At 43.5% G+C, this 23,357-nt stretch overlaps 1 protein-coding gene across 4 annotated transcripts in view; it reads left to right on the top strand.

Annotated features, from left to right (window-relative positions):
* TUBGCP2 (tubulin gamma complex component 2) overlaps positions 1–23,357 on the top strand; it is a 35,046-nt gene that overhangs the window by 2,251 nt on the left and 9,438 nt on the right. For all 4 annotated transcript variants that reach the window (XM_062001918.1, XM_062001919.1, XM_062001920.1 and 1 more), the window contains exons 3-14: positions 974–1,102; positions 1,413–1,589; positions 9,225–9,384; positions 10,750–10,957; positions 12,016–12,215; positions 14,221–14,410; positions 15,298–15,443; positions 16,087–16,267; positions 18,791–18,971; positions 19,631–19,803; positions 21,177–21,305; positions 23,006–23,126. In XM_062001918.1, coding sequence (XP_061857902.1) covers positions 974–1,102; positions 1,413–1,589; positions 9,225–9,384; positions 10,750–10,957; positions 12,016–12,215; positions 14,221–14,410; positions 15,298–15,443; positions 16,087–16,267; positions 18,791–18,971; positions 19,631–19,803; positions 21,177–21,305; positions 23,006–23,126 — 1,995 coding nt within the window. The remainder of the gene's footprint in view (positions 1–973; positions 1,103–1,412; positions 1,590–9,224; positions 9,385–10,749; positions 10,958–12,015; positions 12,216–14,220; positions 14,411–15,297; positions 15,444–16,086; positions 16,268–18,790; positions 18,972–19,630; positions 19,804–21,176; positions 21,306–23,005; positions 23,127–23,357) is intronic.

Consider the following 23,357-nt stretch of genomic DNA (forward strand, 5'->3'; position numbering starts at 1 on the left):
AGAATGTTAGTCACATTTTATAGGAGTGATGGTACGAAATACAGTTATGTGAACAATACCTGACTTTTTTTTTTCTGATTATCACCTAAGTATTGGGAATGAAAGTCTGACACTCTCATGACCAATTGTGCTTCTAGGGCCATGATGCCACTTTTCATTGCCATTCTTAAAAGCAGTCCATCAGTCAAGTGTTAGAAAATTGCTAGCTCTGAAAGTTCAGGTCTTTGTAGACTGACATATGTGTCTTCTCTAATTCCAGCCTTTACTCTGACAGCTACAGTTCATAGACTTGTAGAAAGAATTAAGTAGGAACCACAACTGGACACCTACAGTCCAGCCTTTTGCTTACAGCAGGGCCAGACAGCTTAGCTGCATTTTAAAGATCTCCAGGAGATTCCTCCAGCTCTCTGACCACGTCCCAGGATCAATACTCTCTCCAGAAAAGACTGTTGGAATTTTCCATGTCACAGTTTGCGCAGGGCCTGTAGTGCTCTTACAGACCCTCAGAGCAGGATCAATAACCCCACCAGTCAGTGGGCAATATGCCCCGCTGTCTCCATGGCTCTGCTCAAGTCTAGTTTGTTGATGTCTGTCTTGTTGATGGGGCTCCCAAAGTGGGCCCAGTGTCCAGATGTGGCTTCATCCGTGCCAAATACCTTAATGAAACTGCTCATACAGGATAATATTGCTTCAGACTGAGCACGTGTGAGGCAAACTCTGCTGCAGGTCTTGTGTTTACCTTCATCTTTTCTCTCCTGGAGTGCCTTCTCTGTCACCCAGAGTGCCAGGACCTCCACTCTCCTCCAGCATAATTATTAGTAGGAGACCAACTGCATTATTCTAAAATCTATTTCCTTAAGTATTTTGGTGGCAGCCACAGCCTGCGCCTTGTCTCCATCTTTGCACACTGCTCCTCTCTTGAATGCTTTGATAATATTGATTAAACATTTAATAATAATGTGATGTTTTACAGGTAAAAATAGCAGAGTTTTCTCGAACTCCTGAAGAATTTTTGAAGAAGTACGATGAGCTGAAGTCTAAAAATACAAGACATCTAGATTCTTTAGTGTATCTGCTATCAAAACTCACAGAAGACAAAGAGGTTTGTTTCTCCTTTACAACTGGATGTGTTATAAGTATTCAATAGTAGCAACAATGTAATGGTTTGAAGTACAGCTTGCTTTCTGGTGGTAATATTCAGTGAAATGTGTAGAAATCAACAGGTTACTAGTTCTAGCATTTTCTAAATTATTAAAGCACCACTGAGAATTAAACTCTTTGATATAAACCACTAAGACATGCAGAACTGGGACAGAAAGGCCCATGGTCTCATTCAGCACAACACTCATTGTTTTTTGCTTTAGTGTGTGCTGACCAATGTTCACAAAATTTTCTTTGTTGTGTATATACAGACACTCCAGTATTTGCAACAAAATGCTAAAGAAAGGGCCGAACTTGCAGCAAATGCAGCAGCCAGTGGCAGCATGAATTTTTCCATTCCCTCATCTACTTCCAAGATATCTCTACAGGAGCTCGAGGAGCTACGCAAGCAGCTGGGCAGTGTCACAGCCACCTCCAGCGTACAGCAGGTACTGTCTTCCCAGGCCTTGGGCACAAAATCTTTCCCTTCCATTCATGTGTGCATCTATGCTCTTAGCTTTTATCATTGCCTGGAATTATAAATGTTCCTACCTGTGCAGAGATTCTAAATTACCTCTCAAAATTTATTAGTCTTATTGTATTAAATCTTTGTTCTGATCTTAACAAAAGTTGCCATTTCTTGTGTAAGTCAGTTGAGGGAAATCAGGTAAATTTTGACCATGACAAACAGCTGTTGGGGGTTAATGGACTTTGACCTGCTGTAAGCTGTGCTGGTGTTTCCCTTTCTGCCTGTGGCATTGCTTGCTCGGGAGCTCAGCAGTCATTGTGACGTTGTCCCCTCCTTGCTGGGAGTTCTGCGCTTTCAGGTAATGTGAGTACAATGCCTCCTATAATTATTCCTCAAGTGGCCACGGCCATTCCCTCTACTTGGCTATGTGAGCTCCTGAAAGAAGCATTCACAGAGGACAGGTGAGGTGCCTGAGGACTGGAGAAAGGCCAGTGTCACTTCAATCTTCAAAAAGGGCAGGAAGGAAGACCCAGGAGAGACTACAGGCTGGTCAGCCTCACCTCTATCCCTGGAAAGGTGATGGAACAACTCATCCTGAATGTTGTTAATAAACATAAGAAGGAAAAGGTGGTTATCAAGGGGAGTCAACATGGCTTCACCAAGGGGAAATCCTGTTTGACCAACCTGATAGCCTTCTATGAGTGCATAACTGGTTGGCTAGATGAGGGGAGAGCAGCAGATGTCATCTACCTTGACTTCAGCAAAGCTTTTGACACTGTCTCCCATGACATCCTCATCAGAAAGCTCAGGCAGTGTGGCTTGGATGAGTGTTTGGTGAGGTGGATCGAGAGCTGGCTGAATGACAGTGCCCAGAGGGTGCTGATCAATGGCAAAGAATTGAGTTGGAGGCCTGTGGCCAGTGGAGTTCCACAGGGATCAGTTGTGAGGCCAGTCTTGTTCAACATCTTCATCAATAATCTGGATGAGGGGACAGAGTGTACTGTGTACTGTGTCCAGTTCTGGGCTCCCCAGCTCAAGAGGGACAGGGAACTTCTAGAGAGAGTCCAGCACAGGGCTACCAAGATGATCAGGGGACTGGAACTTCTTTCTTATGAGGAAAAGCTGCAGGAGCTGGGGCTGTTTAGTCTAGAGAAGAGGAGACTGAAGGGGATCTCAATAGTACTTGAAAATATCTGAAGTGTTGGATGTCAGGAGATTGGGACATCCCATTTTTTCTATTGTATCTAGTGACAAGGAGTAATGGAAAAGACCCGAAAAAGACCTGAAACACAAAAAGTTTCATTTAAACAGAGGGAAAAACTATTCTACTGTTGAGGTGAGGGAGCCCTGGCACAGGCTACCCAGGGAGGTTGTGGAATCTCCTTCTCTGGCGGTTTTCAAAATCCACCTGGACATTTTCCTGTGTGACCTGATCTAGGTGGACCTGTTTTTAGTGGGGGGGTGTGGACTGGATGATCTCTAAAGGTCCCTTCCAACCCTTACCATTCTGTTATCCCAAAGACAAAAAGGAAGAAAACACCCCGCCGTAGAAATAAACTATGTCATTTCAAGACTCAGGCTTAGAAGACAGTTAAGCAAGCACTTAGTTATCAGTATGGCAGGTGGTAGGAAGTACTAACGGGCAGTTATTACTTAAATCCCAACTTGTCTTTCCTGTAATCGTTTGTATAAGTAACTATACTGTGATGGGTTGACCTTGCTGTCATTTACCCTGCTCATCAGGGCAGAGGGGAGAAAAAAATGACAGAAGGCCTGTGGATGCAGATAAGGGCTTTTTGGCAGAAGGCATAAGGAGCAATTATGTATGAGCAGTCATTTTGACAGAGGTGAAAGAGCAGTAAATGAGGATAAGGGGAAGAAGGGGACGAAGAACAGATGCTCAGAGGTCTGTAGTGAATGAGAACTGGACAGTATCTGCAAATCCTTCCACTTGAAATTTCACTACTTACCTTTGTCCCAGAGGTTTGTTTCTGATCTGCCTTCTGAGGACTGGTTAAGATAATCTAACAGGGTACAAGCCTTCAGGCTGTGCATGGAATGGTTTCTGAGGATGCTGGCCTGGTCACAGATACTCAGACATCCCAGACTGGGGTTTTCTCCATCTGTAGTCTCCGTTGTGGCAGAGAGTCTCTCTGTCTGGAGTCTCTGTGCTCCGTGGAGCATATCTATGTCTTATCAGCTTACAAAGCCTGTCTGCTTCTGGTGTGATGTGTGTTTCACTGAGCTGCTCGCTCTGCAGTGCTGCTGGCTCTGTCTTGACCATGTCACGCTTGTGATGTGTCCTACCAGCCTTTGTTTTTGAGGCTTCTAGCTCTGTATATGGTTTATTGCCTGTGCTAGCTTCTCAGCAGATGTGCAGTTACTCTTCAGTCTGTGAAGGTCTTTTTGTGGTGGTGGCTAAGCAGAGCTGACAGCTTCCAGGGAGCACTGTGCTGTCCCTGGTGAAGATGATAACAGACAGTGCATCTGCCACCAAGTGAGGAATTTGCTGCAGTGGTCAAATCACCTCCAGCCATCAATGGCTAGAGTATGGACCCTCCGTGTTCTTTGCTTTGGGATACCTGAGGAGTCTGTCAGCTTGAGGGGCTGTACATGCATGCAATGGTGGAGAGTTCGATACTAAACAGAGTCCAACCTCCTCCCCCTGTCAGGCAGTGAGGCAAATCAGCCTTGTTCCATATACACTGTGAAATACTTGTTGGCTCAGACTGCTTGGCTGACCCATCCAAATCCTTCACAAGTGATCTGAATCAAGTGATTGATATAGATTGTGAAGGGAAGATGAATATCCTGTAAGATAATCGATCACTTTAATAGGATTTATGTGCAGACTTGACAAAAGAGGAAAGAAGAGTAAGTGGTGATCTCTGGGATGTGCAGTTCACAGCCAAATAAACTGAAATGGCAGTGCAAGCCTCTCTGCTGCTCCATTTATACTTCTTCAGACTTAAAGAGCTGAAACTCTGATAAGTGCCCTAACGAGCAGGTGCCCAAGGCCGTTGGGTCAGTAAAGCTGTCTTAACTCTGATAGCTGAAATCTCTTGACTCAAAAGTTTCTAGTAGAGGAAACAGTCCCAGGAGGACTGTCAAGTAGCCATAATATTTGCAATTTATTATTTTCTCCATGTCTCTTCTGGAAGCCAGGTTGTGCCCTGGCATGATCCTTGTGGTACTGTCTTCAGTTATTTGAGCACGGAGGATAGCTGCCAGTGTTACCACAGATTTGTTGTGGCAGTGGTGGGAAGGAACTGCTAGGGCTGTCCAACCTTCCTCTCTCAGCAGGACTGTGACCCACATGAAATGAGGGCAGCTGTCATTTAGTCTATCTGAATCTGCAGGCCCCCAAAAAGGAGATACTCCACTTCCCTGTGGACCCATCCCATGGTTGCTTCCCCTCTTTGGGAAGAAGTGTCTTTTCCTGGCCAAACTCAATATCCCAAGAGGCAGCTTGTGTCCATGGCCACCTGAACGTCCTGCCACTGCTGAGAGAAGTTTGGCTTCACCCATCATCTTGATACCAGTCCTTCCTATAGTTTCAGGCCACTCTTAGACTTTCTGTGGTCCAGGTCCTGCAAAGACCATCTGCCCCCACAACTTTCTGGTGGTGTGCTATAGGCATAGTGTCTGCCCGCTGCTGCCCATCTTCCCTGGCTTGGGGTCTGTAGTGCAGGGAGACCTTGGGTGCAGCTGGCATTCACTGAGCTCTTTCTCTGCCTTGATGGGTATGGGAAATGTCATTGCTTAAGGTTCATCCTCATGACAGTGGCAAACTGCCACCCTATCCTGTGGGCTTGTCAGTGCCAGGCTGATGCTTGAGCACCATGTTTTCAGCCCTGGGACTTCAGCTGTCATTGAAGTCTTTAATGACAACAATATAATTTTTAAGTTGTGGAGAGCTGATTCATGACGTGCTTTGTCACCCGTGCCACAAGTGCTGTGCCATCTGCCCCGTCATTTCTTGGCACTGTCAGAGAGATCAGCCAGTTACATTTCAGTGGTTGGAGTTGCTGCTTAGACCAGTTTTTGGACCAAGAATCATTGAGGTGGTAAAAGCTACACGTTGCCTTTCAGGTAGCTATGCCCTTTATATAGCCACAAATGTCAACTTTTTTGAATTCAGCCAGTTAACAAGTGCACACTAGAGCTGGTTGAATTGCAGCTGGTTGAACTCCTTGCCTTTTGTCAGTCCAGAGAATTGCTAGTGAAGAAGAACCTAGGTGATCTCTAAAGGTCCGTTCCAACCCCTACCATTCTATGATTCTATGATTCTATGAACCTATTCCTCAATGCTTCTGCGTTTGTTTCAAGGGTTCTATCTGTTCCTTTTCATGATCACTCTTAAGATTAAGCCTCAGTCCTTGCCTTTCCTTAGGGATGGATGTCACAGCCCACACCCTTACTCCAGGCACACCCCAGCGCATAGTCTGTAAGCTTACAGGGACAGAGATGCCAGCACACTCCGTCCCAGTGCCATGAACTCATCTCATTTCAGAGTCTTCCCTCAGGCACTAGGACCTGTTGGGCTTACTGTGTAGTATGGAAATAAGGAATTTTACAGTAGGTAGTTTCCAGGGCCATGAAAGAAAGGAGGCTGCTAGATAGATAGAAATCGTTTGGGTGGCCACATCAAAAGAGTTACACAGTCAATGTCCAGATGAAAACCAGTAAAAAGTGGTGTCCTTCGAGGGTTTGTGTTGGGACCAATACTATTTAATATCTTCATCAGTGACATACCTTTTGGGATGGAGTTTACCCTCAGAAAATTTGTGTATGTGATTCTGTGTGTGACACCAGGCTGAGTGGTGCAGTGGATACCCTAGAGGGAACAGGTGCTATCCAGAGGGACCTTGACAGGCTGGAGGAGCGGGCCCCGGTGAACCTCATGACGTTCTAGCAAGGCCCAAGTGCAAAGTCCTGCATGTGGGTCCTCCCCACTATCAGTACAGATGGAGGGATGGAGAGCAGCCTTGTAAAGAAGGACTATGGGATACTGCTGAAAAGAAAAATGGACATGAGACAGCAATGTGCTCTTGCAGACAAAGCATGGCCAGCAAGTCAACTGAGCTGATTCTCCCCTTCCATTCCATCCTCATGAGGCTCCAGCTGTTGTACTGAGTCCGGCTCTGGGGCCACAGCCTTAAGACATGGAACTGTTGTAGCAGGTCCTGGGGTTGTTCAGCCTGGAGAAGAGAAAGCTTCAGGGAGACCTTAGAGCAGCCTTCCAGTACCTAAAGGGGTGTACAAGAAAGAGAGAATAAGACATTTTACCAGGTCTTGGCAGTGACAGGACAAGGGGCAACAATTTTAAATGGAAAGAGCGTGGGTTTAGGTTGAATGCTACATCCCTAACAATGTTCAAGGTCAGATTGGACAGGGCTTTGAGCAACCTGATTTAGTAAGCGATGTCTCTGGACACAGCAGTTAAGAGTGATCCCACTGCTGATGCTTATTTAAACGATTTCAAGACCTAGCACTTGGCAGCTCTGAGAATCTGAAAAATGGATGGGGCCAGTCCCAGTGTGCATCAACTACTTCTCACATGTAAGAGTGTCATTCTTGAAGATGAAAAGGTCATATGTTTTCTTACTTCCCAAATTCCTCTCTCCTCTGAGACATCCTATGAGAGGAAAGTAAAATTACTCTAGGCGTATCTATCGTGGTTTAAGCTCAGCCAGCAACAAAGCATCATGCAACCGCTTGCTGACTCCCTCCACTGTGGTGGGATGGGGAAGAGAAAAGATAACCAAGGGCCTTGTGGCTTGAGACAAGGACAGCAAGGGCTCACTTGCATATTATGGTTACAGGTGAAACAGACTCAACCTAGGGAGAAACAAAATCAGTTTAATCTGCCTCCAATCAAAACCAGAAAACAAACCAGAGTAGGATTATGAGAAATTCAGCCATCCCTTTAAGATCTCCTTCCCCCATTCCTTCCCTCTTCCCAGGCTCAATTATCTGCTCCACATTTCTCTATGTCTCAGTGGCACAGGGTGGCAGAGAATGGCAGTCAGTCCCTCACAGATGTCTCTGCTGCTTCTTCCCTCTTAGAAGAGAAGGATTCATCACATCCCTCCCACGCTCCATCGCTCTCTCATGCAATACAGTCTCTAGCAAACCTGTCTGACATGAGTCCTTCCCTGGGGCTGCAGCTCCTCACAGACTCCTCCGGTCCAGATCCCTTTCATGGGCTGCAGTCCTTCAGGAATAGACTGCTCCAGCACTACCTTCCCAGAGTCACAGCCCTCCAGGCACAGTCACACCTCTGCCATGTGGTCCTCCCTGGGCTGCTGGCGTGTCTCAGCTCCAGAGTCACCCTCTGTGAGTTGTAGGGGACAGTTCTCACGTCATCATGAGATGCAGGGGGGGCTCTGCTCCTGTGCTTCTCCTCTCCTTCATTGGCCTTGATGTCTGCGTGGTTGTATCCCTCTCATCCTCTTGCTGCAAATTTTCCCTTCTTAAATAGTGGTTGCAGAGGTGTCTGTTTGGCTCAGCTTTGTCCTGAGGTGGGTCCAACTTGGAGCCTGGGGAGCTTCAAGCAGATTCCTACAGGGGTCATCACTGCAGCCCCCCACCCTGATACCAGAAAGACTGCTCCACACAAAGCCAGCACAGTATCATATTTCACATACACATCTGTGGAACTTAAGAAATAGCATTCATAAGCATGTGCACCATGTTTGTGTGCTTGGGGGTCTGAATGTTCATGTAGGTTGTACATCTCACAGGCCTCTATAGCTGATAATTAATCTTGCACTCTATTTGTTGTATTAAGAGACCTGTACCCAAGGGTGGGAAGTCTTTTGTTCCTTAATGCCGGTCTTGGGCCATCTGGGATCAGGGTGATGTGCTGAAACACACGAAACCCACTCAGGAGTGCTGAAGGGGGAGCATTGTCATGAGCAAGTGCTGCTCTGCTGTATGCAAGCCCCCAATTTATTGTGAAAGTTACATAATATCTGGTTTTGCTTTTACATCTTGCTGACCTTCAGGCTTTGCCTGTTTTCTCATGCTGCTGCTTCTCACAGTCGCAAGCAGGCATTCTGTAACATTACCTCATTCACCAGCAGTCTCATACTCTGAAGGCTGGCTTACATTTTGCCAATTACCAGTTCTTTATTCCCACACCTTAAGAGCTCACGTCCTTCATTGACTGCTATTTAGAGTAAAACACTCCATCATTCTCCAGGTGTCTGTGAGTGGCTTACGCGGGTTGCACTTGGTGAGTTCAGTGTTGTCAGTTAGCCTGTCTGCAAGTGCCCCTTGAGTAAGATGTTACTACTCACTGTTTCTGGAAGGAGCCTGCTGCCTCTGATGTGGTGCACTTTGCAGACTAGTAAGCTGCCTGGTGGTTGTGCCTGTCCCCTGTGTTGGTGTACCCTCCAATAAAAAGAAAGATACAACTGTAGAAAAATGTCACGTCTGCAGCACTGGGATCGATAGGCTAGATGGTATTGGGAAATCCTACGCTGTGCTTCTGAAACATCAGCTATTCTACTTCCTTTTCTCAAGTTACCAGGTCATAGTCATTTTCTGCTTAAAACTCAAAATTTCATGATCTTCTGAAGATCTCTTTTTTTCTCTCTTTTTCCAACAGCCTCTTGAGCTTACAAGAAAAATCCTCCGAGATAAGCAGAACAAGAAGAATTCTGGTCAGCCAATTCCAGTATTTCCATCCTGGGTGTATGAGAGACCTGCACTTATTGGTGATTTCTTGGTTGGCACCAGTTTAAGTACTGACACAACAGTATCTATAGGTATGTGATACACTGGAGAAATGGCATTAACTTTTAAGGTTTTGTATTGGTTAAGATTTTGTGACGTTTAGGATGAAAGCAAAACTTGGCTCCTTGCACTCTGGGAGAAAAGCAGGGTTTAGAAAATCCCAAACAACCCAACTTCCATTGTTCACAGTGTTTCTCCTGTGCTGAATTCCAGCCACACTGTTGATCCATGGGATCTAATCTGCTTTGAGTTTTCTAGTCCTTTGTCTCTCTTGGGTCACAGCCTCCATAAAATCCTACTCTAGGAGTAACATATCTGTATTCTCATCTGAAAAATCTGTCGTACCTGACAAAGCTTCCATCCTTATTCATTAATCCACCCAGCTCAGTATCCTCCCCAATAAGACAACAACAATCTTCCTGGTGTCCCTTCATCAAAGCAGCAGGATACTAATGTTCTCCCTTGTGTTTAGTTTTAGGCTGAACTGTCTATATTTCCTTATTAATAAATTAGATTTAAGAGCTTTTTTTTGGAAGAGAACAGCTGAGTTAGGGACTCATATTTCCATTCTCCAGAACTGAGGAGGGTCCTACAAGAAACTTGTAGCCTCTTCCTGGTGTAGATTTGGGCTGTGTCATGTGGGACATGAAAACAGTAGGCCCATTCTTGGAGATGCCCTTAAATAGCTTGTCCACTGTGTATCTCTGCTGGGGCCTTTTGAGATGTGCTGCAAGAATATTTCTAACAAGTGCAGAACCATTTGTTCTCTTCTACAGATGAAGAGTGATTATTGCCTCACTTCATGAGATAAGCATTGCTGTAGTTAGTGTTGTAGCTACTCTCTGATCATCTGTTCCACTTGGTTGAGTCTTTTATGCTTCTCTGCAGCTGGTCTGTAGTTGAGTGCACCATTCAGAGACCCTACATTTTGCAGTTCACCTCCTGATTTTGCTGGGCTAGTGTTTCTTTATTCTGTATGTGAACTTTTTTGTTGATATTTGAATGTGTCAGTGAAGTTGCTGACGAGATTGGAGCTCCTTGGGTCCAGTATAGTCCTTTTGGGTGGAAGGATAAGCAGCACAAGCTGTGGGTGGTGTTCTCTTGGCCACAGATGTTGGATATATAGCCCTGTCTACTTGGTTTGCTTTGGTTATAAATGAGCAGAGGATTCTGTTTTCCTGGAACCCAAGGTAGATGACTTTAGAGTTGGCCATTACTCAATTGTCTTCCTCTACATCTTGGTTCAGTTTTGTGTGATCTTCCTTTGTTCTCTTTGAACAGTGATGTATCTTCCTTTCGAGCTTTTGGTACCAGATTGAAATCACATGAGTGGACGACTGGGTAGTGCTACAGCATGTTCTGATTGTGTTCTTTTTTGGCCTTTTCTTTGAAAACAGGTACTTTGCCACTTGCCTCCCAAGAATCCATCATTGTGGAGGATTTACTGTACATTCTGATTGGTGTGGATGGAAGATACATCATAGCACAGCCGCTCGTTGGCAGGCAGAACCGTGTGTTTTCAGTTGATCCAAACTTGGACTTGTCCATCAAAGAGCTGGTGACTAGGATTCTTCCCGTAGCAGCAAGTTACTCTGCTGTCACCAGGTACCAAGCTGACTTGTCAGAGGAGGATGTTGTCCTTTGAGTGTCAGGTTCTGGAACAGAGAATCTGTCATTGTGCTGTTTTTAACTTCCAAGCTTAATTTAAACCTATGGAGATGTCAAATAATAATGACAATTCCTTTGAATCAGTTTTAGCTGATTTAGGTTTCTCCTTTGTGCTGCCAGTTCACTTTTTTATTTACCTCACCTTCCCTTTGTCTAAACTTGCCTTAGTACATTCAAGCAAACTGCAAATAGGATAAATCTGCTAATTTTGATTTGTCTGTTCCCACTCTGCTATGAATTTCTCCATGTTTCCTACTTTTTGCTCTCCTCTGGGCATCCAGGACTGAGACAACCTTTGTGTGCTTCTGAGCAGGAGAACCTACTGCTGCCTAGTTTCTGGTAGCTACCATTGTTAAAAGGTCTTTGTATAAGGTGTACCTCCTTAACAGCAGATGTTTGTTATATAGATGACTACATTTGATTCCATGTCCCCAAAAGATCACCAAAGAGAAAGCAGCACTTTTAGGATGTGATTCATGCAGTCTCTTTTTATGTGTCTCCTTCCAGGTGATGAGACTTGTTTTCAGAGGCATCTGTCTCTCTCCACTGACAGACGTGGAGCCATATTCATCTGTCAGATGAATCCCTGCTGTGGCATGTGGTATCAGAAGCTAGTTAGTGCTTTCCTCACACGTCTCAGTGCACATAGCTTTCTTTTGAGATCTTTTCCTGTCCTCTGATCTCTTGCTTATGCAAAGACAATGGCCTTGAAAATCCTGGCTCTCCCTTTTTACATAGTGGTGTAGCAAATAATTTTAATTTTCCTGCAATTTAAGATGAAATGTCTTCTCACAGCTTTCTGTACTAGGAAATGTGGTGATGGGAAATAGGCAGAGGAACACAGAGCAAATGTGGAACCTCAACCTCCAGCTGAAGAGCGGTGTGCTTTCCAACATACCACCTATTTGTGTACTTGTATGATATCCTGAAGATAAAGTTCCTGAAAATGATGGAAGGTGCTTTGCCTGAAAGAGTTTCCATTTTCCTTTTAACAGGTTTATAGAGGAGAAGTCTTCCTTCGAATATGGGCAGGTAAATCACGCTCTGGCTGCTGCTATGCGGACTCTAATCAAGGAATACATGATACTAATTACCCAGCTGGAACATCTTCAGAGACAGGGACTTCTGTCACTGCAGAAACTCTGGTTTTATATCCAGCCCACAATGAGGACCCTGGAGATTCTTGCTTCACTTGGTAAGTTTCAAAACCACAGTTGTTAGGTTTTGACAGCATGACAAACTGAAAACTGTACAGAGTAGCTGTACAGGCAGGGCACAGTCTTATCTTAATTCCATGTTATGATAAAGAGGAAAGTCAAGAGGAATTGCCCTTGTCAGAACACTGCTCTTTCCTTAGAGCTTTTCTGGGGCTGAATCTGCCCTTCAGAACTGTCATGAGGCATGTCTGTACCCTTTACCTTCACAGTCCAACCCACCAGTTGTTTCCACCACAGCTGTCTCAGCTTGTTTCCATATGCCTCTCCAGCTGTGTGTGAATGTGTGAAGGAACCCCTGAAAGTTTCTAGTCTAACCCCATGCTCACAGCAACAGCAGGTTGCGGTTGCTCAGAATCATATCCAAGTGAGTCTGGACAATCTGCAGCAATGGAAATCCACCGCCATTCTGAGCTCTTCATCATGACTTCACTACTCTTTTTGTGAACATTTATTTCAGTATCCCCAAGTGGAATTGCCAATCTTGTAATTTTTGCCCTTTTGATGTTGTTCCTGTGCTCCTCTAAGAGGAATCTCATACTATCTCAAGAACCATCTGTTGGATAGTGAAGGAATGATGTTTGACAACCTCCAGCTTTGTCTTCTTTCAGCTAACAAGCCCAACTCCCTGAGACTCTTTCTATACATCCTGGGCATCAGCCCCCCACCATCTTGTCAGCATCTGCGTCCAGGCAGGTTTTGAAAACCCCCAGTAAGGAAGACTCCACACCCTCCCTGGGCAGCCTGTGCCAGGGCTCCCTCACCCTTACAGGAAAGAAATTTTTCCGTATGTTTAGGTGGAAATTTTTGTGTTCCAGCTTTCATCCATTGCCCCTTGTCCTGTTGCTGGACACTACAAAAAAAAGTGTTGGCCCATCCTCTTGACATACACCTTTTACGTTTTTTTTGGTACATATTATACTTTTTTTTGTAAGTGTTAATGAGGTTCCCCCTCAATCTCCTCTTCTTCTGGCTAAACAGTCTCAGGTTTTTTTATTCATCCTGGTGACTCAAACTGAATGCAATGCTGCAGCTGTGGCCTTACCTGTGCTGGTCAGAGGGGAATAATCACTGGTAGTATGGTCTTGGGTGCAGTGGGCATTCATGTCTGCAGGGACATGCTGCCCACCCAAATGAGCCTCTTATCCACCAAGCCCCCCTGATTGTTCTCTGCAGTGCTGCCCCTCAGCCAGGTGGTCCCAGCTTGTGTTGTTGCATCAGGATGATTGGTCACAGATGCCATTATCTCAATAATTTTGGTTAAACTCCTTGGCCTGAGAGTATTTCTACATTTCTTTCTACTCAGCGCAGAGAATTTATCTGGATGCAAAAATGTGTTATATTTACAATCTAGAATTAGATGATCCTTTTCAGTATTCCCTTGTCCTAAAACTCATGTTTTTGGGACAAAGCAGGTAGCTAACTACACTAAAATTGACTCTGATCTGGCAGTCATGGCAGTATTGTGTTCACCTGTCCCTATGAAGGGGACATAGAGACAGATGAAAGTACAGTTTTCACCATCAACCTACCGGAATAATGGTTTTTGATCTAAATGCATGGCTGCTTCACCATTACAGGTGAGAACAGAAGTGCTTTTGAGACCAGAGGTTTCTCAAGCAAGTCACCAAGTGTGTGTTTCTTCCATTACCACCTGGAAAGTAGATCTCTGTACTTGGTCCTCTTAGTGTTTTGGACTCTTAAGCCATCATGTACCTTGCGTCTACCTGACTTCAGTTCTCCATTCCTGGAGGACTGGGTTTGATTATTGCTTTTTTAAGTTGTGGATCATTTGAGTTTTCATTTCAGGACATTTTGGGATGTTTGTGTGGTGGAATGGCCTTGCATCTTCACAGCAGAGGTCTACAGCCGATACAAAGATACGTGACTCAGCGTAGTCAGCTAATGAACTGCTAACTTCATTATGTTTAGCAGCATAGCTTGTGCAATTATTCTGTGTCTTATATCTATATTTTTAAATTTTAGCTACTTCTGTGGATAAAGGTGAGTGTATGGGAGGATCAACACTGAGCTTACTCCATGACAAGACTTTCAATTATACGGGGGACAGCCAGGCCCAGGAGCTGTGCCTGTATTTAACCAAGGCAGCCAGTGTGCCTTATTTTGAAATTCTGGAAAAGTGGATCTATAGAGGCATCATAAATGATCCATACAGGTAAAGAACAGTTAAAGAATGAAAATCAAATGTATAAATTAAGAAATGCTGTTTTGGTTTTGGCTTCTACTTTTTTAGTGCACCCATCCCTGTGCTCTGTAGAGTCTGCATAGCCTAGGGGCTAACCTGACAGCAGCTGATAGGCAAGGCAGCATTGCAAGGAACGGGAACTGCTGAAGCATGTTTAACTTAGGTTTCTTATTTGATTCAATGGTTATACAGTCAGAGATACTCTCTTTTGGTTTATTTTCTCAAATTCAGGGAAATTATATGCAAAAGTCAATAGCACAGTGGCCCAAATATGCAGCCTACTCAAATTCCACCTCACAATGCCTGTCCTTTAAATATTCTTATATCCTCATCCTCTTAAGAACAGGAATGAACTCTCTTCTCATGGGGCATAAGTGTGATAACTCAGTGAATTTATGTTAAAGGTGGTCCACTAATATGCTAATCTGATGAGCTAATGACATTCTGAAGTTTATTGGCTTTTGTGGAATCAGTTGAAGCATTTTACTGTGTTTAAAAGTTTATGCAGCATCTCTGTTTCCCACACTTTCAGAATTCTAACAGTGATGATACTCAAGTTGAAACAGCTAAAATTAATGCCTTCCTGATGGTGAGAATGCAGACAAAGGCCAGCTTCTTCACCTCCACACTGACAACTGAATAATGTTTAGATTTGGTTTGCAAACTCTGTAATATTCTGTTTTGGTCATAATTGATTGCAGATTAGCAGAAACACTCTGCATAATCCCTCTCCTCTTACAGACAAATACAGACTAATTTAAGTTCTTGATTGGAATGTATTACCAGTTTACAGGTCAAAAAATATAATCCTCTATTGTACCACTTCATGCTTCTAAACATCTGCTTTAACTGTTCAGTGAGTTTATGGTGGAGGAACATGAGCTGCAGAAGGAGAAGATTCAGGAGGACTATAATGACAAGTATTGGGATCAAAGATACACTGTTGTTCAGCAACAGATTCCCTCATTCTTGCAGAAAATGGCTGACAAAATACTAAGCACAGGTAGGTAAAGATACACATCTGATGTAAAAGGACTCTTGAGACAAGTATTGCCACTCTGTGTAAAGCTAAAGTAAATGTCATTGTGCATTGCCAGTTTATGGGGTTGTCCAGCTGAACTTCTCAGAGAAGAATCAGCTTAAAACTTAAAAAAACTCCATCATGTAGGAAAGAGTCCAGCAGCAAAAGGAGCTGTCTGTCTTACTGCTCTGTTTCATGGGTACAGCTTTCTAGTAGATAGATGGAGCGAGACAACTGACGTTTCAACATGCTGAGTTTTAATTTGGGTGTTTAAATGAAGCCTGCAACTTGATGGCTACCGTTGCTCTCTTTCATAAGTACAAAGCCCTCCAAAAGCTACTTCTGAAGTGTAGCACCATATCTTCAAAATCTTTGTCTATCTGTGGAGGTGTTTGTCACCACTGGGAAACAAACCCATTTCTCAGTATCTCCTGAAATGTGATTGGAGGTGTCTAATTTTAAATTTAGTATCGTCTCTTTTGAGAGGTGTTTAAGTCCTTTCCAGTTTTCAGTAGAGCTTCATGTAAACATTTCACAGCATATCTTCCTCTCGAAGGCAGTGGTCTGAAAGTTTGCATATGGATGTACAGTAGGTGTAAATATGGGTCTTTCATTTTGCTTCTAGGGAAATATTTAAATGTTGTACGTGAATGTGGACGTGATGTTACCTGCCCTGTTGCTAAAGAGGTCATTTATACTTTGAAAGAGCGAGCCTATGTGGAACAAATAGAAAAAGCATATAACTATGCTAGCAAAGTTCTTCTGGACTTCCTAATGGAGGAGAAAGAGCTGGTGGCTCACCTAAGGTTTGATTTATTTAACTAAATACATGTTAAATAGATTAGCTCTGATCATGAACAGAAGTTTTTGAAGCTAGGTCTCTTCTTTTGGGATATTATGAATATATTCTCTCTATGTCCATTAGAAAGTTGACCTGAATTTTTTTTTCCTGAATAAAAAAAAAAGACACATGTAAGATCATAGAAATGTTAAATGAGAAGGATGTCTGGGGTCTCTGTCCAACTTCCTTGGAAGATTGTTGCCAAAACTAGGTCAGGGCAGCTGTGGCTTTGTCTAACCCTGTCCCAAGACCTGCCATCAGGTATGGACATCCCTCACCTCTCTCATGACTTATCCCATGGATGCATGTCACTGCCACACAGGAGTTTCCTAATACCATGCAGTATGGTCAAGAAGAGTTTAATGTGAATAAGAAATAGTTTGATATGAAACATCTCACCAAATATATGTCATGGTGGTTGTTCATGCAAATATAGGTAGTTGGAACAGACTAAATGTATTAGTCCCAAGTGCCAGTACAGGAGTTTTCTTATTGTCCTTTTTTAAACTTCATTTTGGTAACCTGTATTTTGATTCATGTAGTGCACTCAGCTGACAGCAAATACAAGTACATTATAGTATGCAAACTCCAGCTTTCTTGTGTGAATCAAGTTTTTAGTTTATTAATATCTTCAGAATCCAGGATTTTTAACTATCCAGAAAAACAAGACAGCTACATATAGATAAGAAATTGCACATAATATCTAGCTGCAAGATGATTTGTAATTGGGCTGAGATCTGCTACCAGAGGTTCTGCTTCAAAACAGTAACGCTGTGAAATAAAGTGCTCTGGGCTTCATGGGACAAACTTGCCAAGTGACTTGCACAAGAAGATGGAGATTAGGATCTAATAACAACTGTAATAACAATAATAACAACTGTAGTGCATGTGCCTAGCAGGCTAGATGTCATTGCTTTGGGGCTGCTTTTTACTAGGTCTGCAAAGTTGTAGCTGCAAAAAAAGCATCTGCATCAAACGTGGGAACTTTAGCTGCAGCTGAGAAAAGTTGTGAGAAGACCTGAAGGATCATGGTTCACTCCCTTGAAACTGATACATGCCTTCCTGCCCTGTGAAAACCACTAAAGAACATGCCTTGTTTCATGAAAAGTTTTAAGAGCTGTCTGAAACTTTAGTTAGTTAAGGGAGTTTTTCCTAGCCTTGCTAATGACACTCATCTGTCCAAAACTTCTTTGCTTAATAGGACTGTTCAAAACGTGTTGGCTTGAAAAGCTCAGGTGGCACATGTCCTCTGTTGGGCTGCTCTGTCACGATGTAGTTTCAGATTAAGGTGTTGCTCAGCCTCTCCATCTGGAATTGATGGATGTGACCTCCTTATCTTTGAAACGGGCTCTCTGCTAGATCTGTCTGCAGCTGCCCTCTGTGTAGGTTATTGCTGGAGTGCAAGTGCAGAGGCATGTTGAGAACAAAAGCTACTGAGCTTCCAGCACATGTGTGTGCACTTTAGGGGCTGAAGTGGGATGATTGTGATCAACCATGACAGATAACTTCTCAGTTAAGCAGGAGTACTGATTCTTTCTCTTCACTATCCCAGAACGGTTGGTTGGAAGAGATCAAGAACCTTGGCAGGTGACTAGTTCAGCCTCTCTCTTGAAGTGGGATTGTTGTCACTGTTAGGTCAGGTTTTCATTTGAGTTTGTGCACCAGGGTGTGTCAGCAATAAGTATTTTGCTCCCTTACCAGCTGTGTCCTTGATTAACCACTGATGCTGTCACAACTTCCTCATGACTGGGGTTGTTTTCTTGCTTCGAGAGAGCAATGACAGGGAAACAGAAGGGCTGAGCACCATCCCAAATTGACAGTGATCCAGAGCCTGCAACCACCTTGTGTTAAGGCTGAGCTAGTCCTATTTTTACTCTGAAAACTGCAGTTATGATGTGTGACCTTTGACCAGGCACTAAGTTAATCTTCAAACTTTCCTCTGAGCTATTTTCAAGCTCCTGGCCCACTGCAGTTAACTGTCCCTGGTGCCAAGTGAAAATGAAAGTTTATGCATCCTACTATAGCATAAGTCAATGCAATTACCTGGAATACTTAAAAAATCACCACAGATACTTGTTCATTCAAAGGAGTCCAAGATTCTCCTCTGAACTGGCAACTGTGTCTTGGCTAGATCTGCACACTGAGGAGGTTAGGCTGTTGTTCAGGATACCACTATGAGGCTTCAGTCAGCAATGCAGTGCATATATGGGTGTTTCCCAGGGTGCATTTATCAAGGGAAAAAAACCAGCAGCAGCCTTGATCTGACTGCACAAAAGCATCCTAACTGAGGTGGAAGGGAGGAGACATGCATAAAAGACTCATCTCTAAATGGGTTATTTATGGCTGTGTGTAGTGTACAAAGAGGAACATTTTGTGATCAAACCCAATAGGCTGGCTGAATTAATTGGTTTTGTTCCTTTAGATTTAATATGGATTAATTTATGCTGTAAAAAAATATAATCAATATTCCCTCAATTTTCTTGAGCAGATCTATAAAACACTATTTCCTGATGGATCAAGGGGACTTTTTTGTTCACTTCATGGATCTCACAGAAGAGGAACTTAAGAAGCCTGTAGATGACATCATAACTACGAGGCTAGAGGCTCTGCTTGAATTAGCCCTGCGAATGAGCACAGCCAACACAGATCCTTTCAAGGATGATCTAAAGGTAAGAGTGCTTGTTAGCAAAAGGTAATTGAATTTAAGCAGAAGGCATGCCTTTATTTAGGAAGATCTGCTTGCCTGTAAGAACATACAGAATGTATAATGAAGTGAAAAAGAATTGATGGCTATCCTTTTGTAGATTTACTCTGTTAAGTCCTCTTTTACCCAAATCAGCAACTGAAAACACCCTCTCTGGACAAAAGGCTGTGTTTTCTTGCTGGTATCTGAACATGGAGAAGGTGCTTTTGAGTGGCCTCAGGATAAGGTGGAAGCAGTAGTGTGTGTCTCACGCTTATTCTCAGCTTCGAAGTATAAGAAAATACCCAATTAGAGGTTCTTTTTAAATGGTTGTGTATTGTACAGATATGAAGCAGCACAGAGGCTGTGTCTGGGAGTGTGAGATCTGAATAGACCTTCAGAGGCTGAGGGCAAGGGCGAGTGTTCAGTGTAACAGTATGTTGTGTGCTGTTGTGAAACAATACAGCACTGGAGCTCGGTTGTCTGCTTCTGCACTGTCAAGATCATACCACTCGCCTTTGCTTCCTGGCTGGTCTGGTGACTTGAGAGGCACTGTCATAATTTGCTTGTCTGTCACACATCTGTTGCCATGCAGTAGTTGAGAGTATCCTGTGGCCTCATTTTTTCCCTACTCTTACTTTTTAGATTGACTTGATGCCCCATGACCTCATTACACAGCTCCTGAGAGTATTGGCCATAGAAACGAAACAGGAGAAGGCCATTATCAGTGCGGATCCCACAGAGCTCACTCTCAGTGGTCTGGAAGCATTTTCCTTTGACTATATCGTTAAGTGGCCTCTGTCCCTTATTATAAACAGGTAAAGTATTAATCCACCGAAGGAAAAAAGGCAGAAGCTTTGACATGAGGTTAAAGCACATTTACTTACAGCTCAATACTGAAAGCCTGTATCTTTAAAGTGATGTTACAAGTTGCTGACTAGTACGGAAGTCTTTAGGGTAGTTGAGCCCTGCTTGCTCCACTTTTGGGCTGTGGAATATGGATTGTGTCTTCAGTAGAGCCTTACAAGACCGAGTCTAAGGCATACTTGGAATGGCAAGATTTTGTTTTAAATGTTGGGAAGACATAGATGAAAAGATGCTTTCTCAGCCCTGTCCTTGGTTTAACATGTGACTGGTCACTCAGTTTTCATTTTTCCATGGCTTTCTGAAGTATCTCCCCTGAGAATATGATCTCTTATGAGAGTGTTTCCATGCAAGAATCAAACATTTCCTAAACATAAGGAGCAGAAAAAAATGTACTTTCTGATGTCTCTGGTTGCAAACTAGGAGGAGACAGGCTGTTGCTAGAATTGATATAGCAAGTTATTTTTTATATCATTGAGTTATGAGGGACTGAGTGGTTCATTTTTCTGCAGGGATTTGTCTCCTGTTTTCCTGAAGAAATGCTGGCAGGCCTGCTGCTGTGAATCAGGGCAAATGGGACAAGTAGTGTACGTGAACAGCATGACACATGTTCAGTTGTTAAACGGGAACAATTCATTTGTCCCTTAATTTCCCTTTTAAAAAATCAGTTGACAGAGTGGGACTTTTGTAATGGCATGATGCTTCTGAAATTTTATCTTTCAGATTGAGTATATTAGCTCTGATGGTAGCCATGAAAATGAAATCACTATTTGGTAGGGCTTCACAAACTGTATCGACTGGAGCTCTGTAGACACTTACACTGAAGTGTCTGCAGACCTGAATGCAGTCCCTGAAGCTACAAATAAGCATCCCCATCTGACAGTGCATTGCTGGTGGGGTAATACTGTAGCTTGGTTATGGTTTTTTCTTATCTTTTTTGGAGAGTCCTGGTGAATTGATTTGGAGATTGTAGCAGTCTTAGTGCAGTGTGTACATTACCTCAGGCTTTCAGCCCTCCATCCCAGCATCTACGTGAGTGACCTTTCTGCAAGAAGCTTGAGGGAATTGAGGAAGGAGGCTGGTGATGTATCTGCTAGCAGGAAATACAAAGGAGGGAACACTTGGAGAGAAATTCTTTGGGTTGGTTACAAATGTGATTTTTCTTCTCCTTTGGTTTGAATTGTTCCAGTGCGGATCTGTGTGCATCTGAAGGTGTAAGGAACATACTGTGTAAAGTCTCTTTGCCTTTGAGCAGCCTCAGTATACACAGCTTAGTCTGTCAGCCAGAACAGGACTTAATCTGGTTGGATTTATCCTTTTCTTCCAGGAAAGCACTGACAAGATACCAGATGCTTTTCAGACACATGTTCTATTGCAAACACGTGGAAAGACAGTTGTGCAATGTTTGGATCAGCAACAAGACAGCCAAGCAATTCTCCCTGCATTCAGCTAAGTGGTATGGCCTCTTTGTCTGCTGGATCAGATGTGAAGTCTTGGTTTTCCTTCTTGATAGTAAGATGTGTTGTGACTTGGATCAGATGATTTTTACATTTCATTTGACATGAAAAAGAGGCTTACAAATTTCTTACAGATAGGAAGATATTAAAACATAACAATTTAGATTTCAGTAGGGTGTCTGCTCGATAATGTTTGTGCTGCTTGGCTTGTTCCACTTTATTGGCATGAGGGAAAAGGAATAGTCTTTAGAGTTAGTTCATTATGTGCTGAACAGTTACAGCAGAGGACAACTGTGCATATAGAATCATAGAATGGTAGGGGTTGGAAGGAACCTTTAGAGATCATCTAGTCCATACCCCTGCAAAAGCAGGTCCACCTAGATCAGGTCACATAGGAACATGTCCAGATGAGTCCATCTTGATGTTCTCCAGGGCTCACTGTTGGGACCTATTCTGTTTAATATCTTTATCAATAACCTGGATGAGAGGATCAAATGCACCCTCAGTAGGTTTGCTGATGACACCAAGCTGGGTGGTGGTGTAGACCTGCCTGAGGGCAGGAAGGCTCTTCAGAGGGACGTGGACAAGCTGGAACAAGGGGCCAAGGCTGCTTGTATGAGGTTCAACAAGGCCAAGTGCTGGCTTCTGCATTTCTGCCACAACAACCTCATGCAACGCTACAGGCTTGGGGCAGAGTGGCTGGAAAGCTGCCCAGAGGAAAAGGCTCTGGGGGTGTTAATCGACAGCTGGCTGAACATGAGCCAGCAGTGTGCACAGGTGGCCAAGAAGGCCAATGGCATCCTGGCTTGTATCAGAAATAATGTGACCAGCAGGGCCAGGACAGTGATTGTCTTCCTGTACTTGGCACTGATGGGGTTGCACCTTGAATACTGTGTTCAGCCCCTCACTACAAAAAGGATATTGAGGTGCTGGATCATTTCCAGAGATGGGCAAAAGGGCTTCTGAGAGGTCTGCAGAACAAGTCTGATGAGGAGTAGATGAGGGACCTGGAAGTGTTTAGTCTGGAGAAGAGGAGGCTCAGAGGAGACATGATCACTCTCTACAACTACCTGAAAGGTGGTTGTAGTAAGGTGGGGGTTGGTCTTTTCTCTCAAGTAACAAGTGACAAGACAAAAGGAAGTGGCCTCAAGTTGGACCAGGGGAGATTTAGGAAGATCTTTTTTGCTGAGAGGATTGTTAAATGCTAGCACAGGTTGCCTGGGGAATCACCGTCCCTGGAGAGCCTCTAAATAATCCCACCATTCTATTTTCAAGGTGAAATAAGATTAAATACCTTAGGTAGTAGCTGATTTGATTAAATATTTGAATTCCTGAACATGCTGATACAAGGAATAGGGTATTTTTAAATGTGTAACACAAATAATTTCCCTTGTTAAATGTTGAGAGTTAGACCGGTAAAATTGCTTTAATATTAAAAATTTAGTTGAATATAAGGAAATATTCAAAGTAATGGCCCAGTCCACAACAGGTTCTAAACTCTGACATTAGTAATTGAGGGAAGGCCATTTGGATATGTATAATCAGAGATGGCTTCCATTAACTGTATAATCCCTCTCACACTGCAGCAGTGAATTTGCTAGGGCAGAAATAGCTAGCTCTGCTTGACTGTGCAAGCCTGGTGATAGTTCTCCATGGCATTTGCTAACTGTAAGTTGTGTGGGTGTGATTTTTGCCCTAGGTTTGCTGGTGCTTTCACACTGCGGCAGCGGATGCTGAATTTTGTACAGAATATCCAGTATTACATGATGTTTGAAGTGATGGAGCCAACATGGCACATTCTTGAGAAAAACCTGAAGCTGGTGAGTGTGTGCGCTTGAGAGAAGTTGGAACAGAAGCCTTAAGAAATTTGATACATGGAAACAATACCTAATTTCAGTTACTGCAGGTGTCTCTTAAGTGTTTTGTTGGAGGCACATAAATGTCTGAAACTGTTGTCCTTATCACACTGCTTCATTATCACCTTCCTCTGCTGCACTCTCCCGTCTGTGCCTAGCTCATCCTCAGCACCTGGTAGGTAAAGGTGGGGTGGT

This window comes from Colius striatus, chromosome 8 (genome assembly GCF_028858725.1).
Source record: "Colius striatus isolate bColStr4 chromosome 8, bColStr4.1.hap1, whole genome shotgun sequence".
NCBI classification, from domain to species: Eukaryota; Metazoa; Chordata; class Aves; order Coliiformes; family Coliidae; genus Colius; species Colius striatus.